This window comes from Triturus cristatus, chromosome 1_2 (genome assembly GCF_964204655.1).
Source record: "Triturus cristatus chromosome 1_2, aTriCri1.1, whole genome shotgun sequence".
NCBI lineage: Eukaryota > Metazoa > Chordata > Amphibia > Caudata > Salamandridae > Triturus > Triturus cristatus.
This window is the reverse complement of record NC_140580.1, coordinates 1,128,217,101-1,128,226,411: the sequence shown is the minus strand read 5'-3', so window position 1 is coordinate 1,128,226,411 and position 9,311 is coordinate 1,128,217,101. Positions and strand designations below refer to the sequence as shown.

Below are 9,311 nucleotides of genomic sequence, written 5' to 3'. Positions count from 1 at the left end.
TTCATCCTAAGCAAGAAACTTAAAGGAGTGAAAAAAATAATTGAATGAGAGAAACACCCACCAAAGCACTTCCTGATTTGTCTATCTTTCAAGATAACATCTAGTAAGAAATTGGCAGACAGAACAGCATGTCTAAACTAACAGCTCTGTTTCTCACCACATCAGTTTGATGAACAAATATAACATATTTTTGGGAGTTCTGGTACTTGAGATATCCTAGCAAAATTACTTTAGCAGTGAAGTGAAAAATGTCTGCAACAAAGTAAGACATTGTTTGAAATCCACCTTTGGTAACTTTACACATTTCTGTGAGGACGAAAACCTAAATAAACAACTTGCAATGAAAACCACATGGGGCGACAGTTACAGTCTGGAGTTAGTTGCAAACAAATGTTTTATTTATTTTTTTACAGGTCATTAAATAAAGATTTTTTTTCTTTCTTTGACGCACCTTTTGGAGTGTTTTCAGACCCCTAATCTAAACGCTTCAGTCCAGAACATGCGGTCTTCTCCGAGCTGGCGTGACCATCCAAGTCCGCTGCCATTTCCATGGTTTGTAGTGTTAACCAAATCCTACATAGCATACAATATAAGGGCTATCGTCTAGTATGGATTGATCTATCTTTAGGTTGAAAAAAGTGTATAAAGAAAATGAATGCCGGACATCACATGTACATTAACTTCTCACAGTTCAAATGGAAAGTGTTTCACAACGGTGTGATGAATCATGCAGCGGGGTCAAAAATGTCTTTCCCCAACATTTTCCGCCTTCTAGTCAACTGATATAAGTATCAGTGACTCTTTAAATATTAAACATCCTAAGGAAATGGGTCTAAATGGTGCATAGTCATATACAAATACTGATTTTTGTACAAGGTGAGTTCTACTTTTTTTTTTCTTAAAAAAGGATCACTTTTTTCCATTCCAGCCTTGAGGTTGCTTGCTTCTCCGTGGTCCTGCTGGCAGAGGCCTTTTCCACCATTGGCCCTTTCACATTCTTCCAGTCCACTTTCCGGAGTGTTTTCGACATGGCGCAAGTCCTGATGGAGGAAGAACGAGGGTGCGGATCGCAACTTATGGCTGTAGAGTCCATCCTGTAAGTCTAGTGTTTGCTGCGATGCAGTCGGTGAAGGCTCTCCCCTTGCCTTCATGAAGCAAAATACGAGCTCTGCATGGAATAGAGCCTGTCAATAGGATTTCCTACTCTCGCCTGCATGGAGTTGACTTCAGACGAGGCAAGAAAACAGTCGCTGAGACTCGTTAAGGAGGTATCACTGTCAATGTCATGGAAAATGGAGTCGTTTCCTGCAAAAGAAATGATTTTTAAAATTACGTTTGTTTTCAAACTAAGCAGAGGGAAATAATAAATATATTAACATCATTTGTCACAATTTTGGAAAGCTGCTGAAGAACAGCAGGCGGCCAAGTACAAAAATGAGTTGCACATCACCCAGTGTCCACCTGTACGACTAAAAGGACTAGTCATCAAAATGGAGGCCAGAGTCACTGGTTATTGGTTTATTATGTAAGGCAAAACATTTTTTGCAATATTGTTAATTACACAAATTAATAACAGGATTGTTAAATAGACTTACATAAATTGAGAACTTGTGAAAACTCTAGTAGGTGTCTATAACTTATTAGAACATTTCAATGTTGGGAGCTTGCAGGGGTGGGGGGCAAGGGGGAATGTCAACTATTGCTGGTGAGCAGCAACACTTTGAGGCAGTCTGGGTAGCGACTCCTTCCTTTCTTCAGTACAGACTTACAAAAGGGACAACACCTCTCTGCTCACTATTGTAACATCTTATTTCAGACTGCTCTTTATTTTCATTATGAACAATTCGTTCTGAATATAAAACTGGATTGATTCATGCTAAATATATGCCAGTCTGTCATTTACCAAAATGTATTCAGGAATTGGACAGATATATGAAAAAATAAAAATCATTGTGTAGGTCAAGGTGAGTTAGAGTGTAGTTTTTTTTTAATTAGTGTGAATGGCACTCATTAAGACGGTGGAGCAGTAAAAAAGGGGGCTTCGTTCTCAGTAATTGCAAGTGCTGTTGTTTATAGAACTTACAAACCACGAAAGTGTATTATAAAGTGATACATAAAAAACTAATTATTTGAATTATCATTAAAATGAGAATTACCACCAAGACATATAAAATCTCAAAGCTGAACACACTCAAAATGTTCAGGAGTAGTGTAGGTAAAAGAGAAAATCGTTTGATGGAATGGAATGAGAGGAAATATCATCTACTCCATTCTTACATGGAAGTGAGATATAGACTTCCAAGCAAGAGGCGAGGTAGGTCAGGAATGGTACAGGTCATTTTTAAAAAGCTCCAACCATTTTATCAGGCCTAGTCCAGGCCCTTTACAGTAACTGGATGTCACCTTACGGGGGCCTCACAAGGTCATAGTTTTAGCTCGCCTCCTGTGAGCCCCAGCCCTGAAGGTTGCCTGATCCCTTAAAAATCAAGTACAAGTGATTGCCTGCTAACAAGGCTACTGCAGACTGACGCATACCGACACAGAGGTGGTTGGGAAACATGTTAGTGATTGGACTCTGATCTTAAATGCGGTGAAGCCTTGAATGATACCATTGCTTGTTGGCTTGAATACCAAAAGGATGTGGCGTGTCTAAATCTGTGATAGCGGGCGGCAAGGCTTACCATAAGGATTCATGTGGTCACCTGGCATTTGAGGAGGGGTAAGCCCCTGTTGAAATGGATCTGTGCTGTAACTGTTCTGGTCCATAGCTACAATCTGCTGCTGCGGTGCGGAGAGGGGAGTGTACGAAGTCATGATCCCTTCCATTCGATTGGACATTACTTCTGTAAGACAAAGCACAAGCTACGTTAGCATTTTTGGCATCCGAAAGGTGGAAGCCGCCATCTTGTTATCCAAGCGAGTTGTAATGCAAAGTGACGCCTCCTGAGATTACTCTAACAGCCTAACCCAAAACACAGGATGAAGAACCGTGTGCAGCAGCTGGAATGAATATTCCTTACAGTAGCGTATCAACGCAGTGAAAGTTATCGAATCTAAGAAACGCTGTCAGACTGAGGTGATAAGAGTATGTTTGCCTTTTCACCAGCGACTGTAATAGACATTCATCATTGGGTATTCATAACACGGCTACAGGATCCTACAAATCAGCTGGAGCTCAGGCCAAAGTTCACATACTTCAATGGGCAGTATATTGAATCTGTCATCTGTCTGTCAATGCACATGTCTGGCAATCGTACGTAAAATGTGTTACCTCACTACATGGCCCGCAGGCAGAGCGCTGCAACCATACGCATCTGCAACATATCTATTGGTCGGCTTGAGAACTTAATACAAGCGTCTTTTCTTCTTGCATCTTTGGATCCTCCATGTACCATACATTATTGTAAACCAATCGATCTTGTCTTATATTAATGGATATTGATATGCACCTATGTCACTTGTCCTTTTTAGAAATCAATCAGTATGCTGTACCAACAAGAACTTAATGTCAACCCAGTTCTCGGCTAATTGCTGTTTTCCACCATAAAGTGCATTTTTGCTTTGAATATCTTGTAATCAGAGCAACGGCTTGGACACCAACCCAGAACCAAATATGAACAACATTTCTCCAATTCTTCCCACTTTATAAAATAAGAAAGGAGAAGAGCTGCTGACTTCAAACGAAAAGCAGAGTCAACATTTGTTTGGATTGGCACATTTATTTCTTTATATTTTTGATTTCTCACCATTTCAAGAGATTATTTCATTGACAACTAAACATTTCAAATCTACAAAGAAGTATTTAGTTGTGTGCAATTGGTTGAGAAATCATGGGTTTGTGAATGTCTTTGTATGCACATCCACTTCAATAACTTTCATCCCTGGAAACAAGTAATAACACTTGGGATATGGCTGTACCATATGATTGTGGCCTGGGATATCGAGTAAGGAATATTGAGATATCTTAGTACCACCGCCAACAAATCAAGAACCAAAGTATCAAAAGGTACGTGCATAGAGGGAGGAGTAGATTTACTATTCCTAACTCCACATCTGCATGGACAATCTATACACACTTTACTTCTCAATATGGCGGGTGCCACGTCTCCAATGGAACTACAGACACAAGACGAAGAATTGGGTCTTCCAGGCCCTCTGAAGTCAATACGACAATAGGGTGTGCAGTAAATATGGCTCACACTCGCTCACAACAAGGGCATCCGCTGTCCACATCTGCTCCCTGACTATAGATGTGCTGTACCGTACCTTGCCCCAGCCTCTGGGAGTTTTGCTGTTCTTGTTGTTGTTGGTGCCGTCGAGCCAATTTCTTCATCTGGATAGGAAGGAAATTTGTTTGTCAGATTTATCAAAGTTCAATTTGCTGAAACACAATAACTTCAGAAGCACTGCACGTGTTGCATCTGTGGCTCTATCGCGATATGATAGAACACATATCAGAAGATGTATTCACAAAGTTGTCAAGAAACGGTGTGTGTGAATCACAGGGGCGATTATTGGATACTAAATATGGACACAACCAGGGCTTTTATTTCCTTCCTTGACTCAGAGAAAGGGCTAACTTGAATAGGAGTTCAACAAGAAGGCCATTATCCAATTTGATCTATTACTGAGAAATCTCAAGATTAAACAAAAACATTGTCCGCAGCATTCACTGCGGCCGATGGGGATCTCAGACCGCGAGCGGGCACCCACATTCTTAAGCAGCACAAACCATCAATGCATTAAAATGTTGCATGCAGATCACCGTAACAATCTAAACTTTAAGCCTGTTAGACAAGTGTTCCAGGCCGGTTACAGCTCAGTTCCTTGGAAACCAGTCAACTTTGAAATGCAGATCATCCGAGAGCCATAGCTAGCAAGGTTTGGCGCTCAACGAGTGAAGATGGAAGCCTGGGCCAGCTGGAGGCGAGCTATAGCTTTACCAGATAAAATCTTGCAGCCTCACTTGAGTCCTGGCCTGCTCCCTGCCACTGCCTTTTCCTCTCGAAATAACAATTATATATAAACTGAATTACTGCCCACTCTTTACCACAAATCTTCTGATGAGACCCAGAGGACAATACAAGAACTGTCTGCGTGAAACTCCGGATGAGTTTGTTTTTCTCACATGTCAATCTCTAGAATCTTCTTGGCAGGTTTCATGCAGATTGGTGACATTGTTGATCATGTGAATTAAAGCTCGTCTAGAAAAGCTGATTGCGTGTTTTAAAAATAAACATGTTAAGAATGTCATGCATCCGTCTTTTGTAAATAAACCATATTTTTGAGTTTTTGTAATGATATAATGATGGTGAATGGTGAACGGCCTTCACTTCGAGCATTTATTTCTTTGCAGTGTTAACGCACTTCCTAAAATCGTTCTACTGTCTCTGGTGAGCCTGATATTACCACATGTTTGCATTTATATAAGGAATAACCTGCAGAAACAGTGTCTCTTCATTGCTTTCCATATATTAAGGTGCAATGGCACCCTTTTTAAATTTTATCACAGGAAAATAAGATTCTTTTGGAGCCCAAAAGTCTTGGACATAATATGCACTTATTTTTTAAGCAGATGTGTTCATGTGATCAGGAAAATCCCATCACTTACAGTGCAAGACAGCCAATGGCTGACGTGGGGTGCCCCATCACCCCTTTTTGTACACTGCACTGGGTGGAGGCAAAATAGATGAGGGCGGATGACCCAATGCTCCTCTATATATATGTTTACATGCATGTCATTTTTATTTTAGATTTTTTTTCTGATTACATGAGGCTGACAAGACAGATAACGCTGTTTCTAGGCCAGACCAAAAAACGTTCATGTCAATGTTCTTCTCAACTTTCATGACAATTAGCGTAACTACACCTTCTGCTTATGCCTTTATTTTATGTTGGGCTTGTATCTGGAGGTAGGTAATGGTGTGAAGCTTTTACTTTCTACCCTTTTATTTGAAAAGGATATTTTCATGTTTGTTTGCATGGACCACCACATCTCTGTTACAACTATCTATGAAACCAAATATTTTCTGACAAATTTTTTTTTAAAAAGCACCAAGTTCCTTACATTGACCTTTTTCTCCCTTTTTAGTACATCGGTTTTTGAACGGCCTAGCAATGGGATATTGTTGTACTGTATTTTCTACAATATGTTGTTTATTGGTTTTATGAAGAAACTGAAAATTACTCCATAATATTTTTAAATTTATTTCAGTTTATAAAATAATTGTGGGCTATGGTGTTTTAAAAGAACACAAACATACTGCTATTTTTTTTCCAAAATGCAACCTATTGAGGCAAATTAAAAGGACACTAAATGCTTTAAATTGCACCATTTCCCCTTGTTTTACAACATATAATTTTGTCACACCCATTGCTTCTTCTGTATCAGGAAAAAACATTTGTTGAGAATAATGAACTTGGACAGGAGATATATGTTTCTGTTCTACTGTGTCCAGTATTATGTGAAGATGTTTTTGTGTATACAATCCTAAAGTTCTTCAACAAATATTTCTAAAATAATACATTTATACGATCATTGGCAAGGTCAACGTAATCTCTCCTTTTTGCTTTGCCAATGCAGACCTATTGACTTTGCCAATGGTTTTTGCTAACGCTATTCAGCAAAAAAATGGTTATTGGTAATGCTGAACTTCATCGGCAACAAAACAAAAGTGTGATGATATATACGCATGCCTGCATTATCACACATTCACGCGTGTTTGTCATGACATTACGTAATGGACTGATGCATGAATACCACCACACATGAACACACACGTCATGTTTTGCTGACCATTTTGCTTTTTTTTAATTTACCATGCCAAGATGGGGAAGCCAATCTTGGAGCAGTACATTTGAAAATAGTGCGTGAAATAATAAGTGTGTGTTTAATAAGAATGCGATGGGGAGGGGCAAATGAAGAATGGCGGGGGATATTAATTTTAAAAATTGTAAAATTGAAAATCTCACATCCAGGGTGCACAGTTCAGCAATTCCTGCTGCCGCCTACTTTTCAACGTTTTGTTAAAACTGTGGCAACTTCATGAACTTTACAAACTTTGTGGTGTTTAGACAACACTGGTGCAGAATCTTTTAGAACATGATTTCACTAAACTATTGTTTTTTCCAGACATTTTCTTCCACCATCGAAGATGAGCTAAATTCACAAAAATCCCCCACAAATTCTTCAGAACCCTACACATCACATGACAACATGCATGGACACATATGGTAATGTATGTATTGTACCGTATTTAATGTTGTAACATACAGCTCTCTCTTAAAGTGCTAGCAGAAAGACGGGTGGGTGCTGAATCTGACAAATAAATGTAACCCAGTTTGCTGGATTCACACTTACCTTCGCTCTCTGGTTCTGAAACCAAACTTGAACAACGCGTACACTGAGCCCGGTTTCCGCTGCTAATGTCTCTCTGACCTGTGTTTAAAAATAAGGAGAAATTGAGAACTCCTGTTGCCACAAAACACTTCAATTTTACATTTTTTTTACTTTTTTAAATATTAATTTTATACGTTTAAGCTGGAAACCATTGTTGTCAAGTAAAAATTAGAGTGGGGTCTGTGAACATTTCCCATATGTAGGGCAGGAGTCTAGCATCAGGGAAAAACATGTATTTTTTTTATAAGGTTACGTCTGGTGGAACGATTTACTTAAACCGAAGGAAGCGATGAGGCAAAAGGAAAATCTCTAGGTTTGGATGTAAATGAACTGTTTGGGTTTCTCTTTCCAAAACTGTGATTTTCTGTTGTTTTGAACCTGGATTAATTACAGACTAGCACATGATATGAATGGATTCTGGTTTGTTTATACGTGAAACTTGTCTCCATTCCCAGCCTTACAGATGCATGATGGGTACCCAAAAGCTGACTACAGGCACCTGGCAACGCCTCAATGACAGTAAAAGAGAAATGACGAGTGTTGCAGATGATACTAGCATCTCACCAGGGCCCTTCTTTTTTACATGCCACATTAAGAGTTGTTTAGATGCCCCAAGTGTGGGGACCCAAGCACCACCAACATCTAGTAGCCATGCAGTTCAATGTAGCAGTTCTGCAGCAGCATAAACAAAGAGGGGCTTCTAAAGAGATACCTCACATAGTGTGTACGGGAATTAGGGCGTAGCCGCTGGCTGCTATCTCTGGCTCGCCTTTTGGCACCCTGGCGCTGTCGTTGCTACCTCTTGCCTCAGGGTACCTGCACAACGCAGTGGTGGGAAATGTAACAGGGCTTACTAGAGCCTCCTTTACCTTCTGGAATTTCCTCTCACTCCCTCAGCAGCAAATAGAAAAATATTTGGGGGTAAGAGTGGGGAAATGAGTTAGTGATCTAGGGTGTGTAATTGCACTTCAGTCATCTGGTATTTTGACAAATCAGCATCCATCATGGAGTGCCACCATGCCTCGAGTCAGTTGTGCCAACTCATTACTTTAGTTTGACTCTGATTCGAACCCCCCCAAGGTAGATGTATCTGATTCTTTCTCACCATGTGTAGCTCAGATGAACACAGTGATGGAAAGTGCATTGTTTTATCTGTGATTCACCTGTAAATTCTTTCCACAGCATATTAATTCTTTTAAAACACATATTTTATCATCCACAATAATGGGACGCTTAATTTCTCCCAAATAGTTAGCATGAAGCCTCGGTTTGTAGATATTGAATTTGGGGACAGCTTAAGATATGACGCAATTCCATCTTAACCGCAAGAATTTCCCCTATGGCTGCTTATAGTGAAACGATTGAATTCCAGAGTCTGTTCTTTACACAAAGACAGTGCTTAATTTGAGCCGGAGGTTAGACGTGGGTCTCACCAGGCACTGTTTTTCGGACTAGCGCTTATTTTTTCTTATCAGGTTTTCACCTAGAGCGCGAGAGAGGAAAACACCAAAGGGCAAAAGAAGAAGGAAAAGAAAGACAGTAAAACAGTGACAAACGGAGAAAGCGGGGATGAAAAAGAACCTGCAAGAGTAAGATAAAGGGGCAGCGAGGGTCTGGGGGTGGATGAAAGAGCCATGAGGTAGAATCAAGACTACACAGCCTTGGTACTCACCACCCCCGGATTTTGCTGCCCACGGCCCATTGATTCACAAATTAAACACTACACAAAACGCTGGGCCATACAATTTAAATTAAAAAAACAATGATTTTTGATCATTACTAAATCCAGTCTGTGCTGGGTAACAGTAGGCAGGTCCAGCTTCCACTGATTCAACAAGACTTTACTGGTGCAGGCCTAACAGCCACAGTGCTCTTACTCCGAAACGTATAAACAGAGTCGCGATACTTCCAA

General features: G+C 40.0%; 1 protein-coding gene across 2 annotated transcripts in view; it reads right to left on the bottom strand.

Moving 5' to 3' along the window:
- Positions 1-376: 376 nt before the first annotated feature.
- LMX1B (LIM homeobox transcription factor 1 beta) overlaps positions 377-9,311 on the bottom strand; it is a 225,545-nt gene continuing 216,610 nt past the window's right edge. The window contains exons 5-8 of one of the 2 annotated variants that reach the window (XM_085613815.1): positions 7,361-7,438; positions 4,267-4,333; positions 2,682-2,843; positions 377-1,305 (exon numbers count right to left, since the gene is read on the bottom strand). In XM_085613815.1, coding sequence (XP_085469941.1) covers positions 1,148-1,305; positions 2,682-2,843; positions 4,267-4,333; positions 7,361-7,438 — 465 coding nt within the window. In that variant the 3' untranslated portion in view covers positions 377-1,147. The remainder of the gene's footprint in view (positions 1,306-2,681; positions 2,844-4,266; positions 4,334-7,360; positions 7,439-9,311) is intronic. The other variant, XM_085613816.1, reaches the window with a different exon arrangement.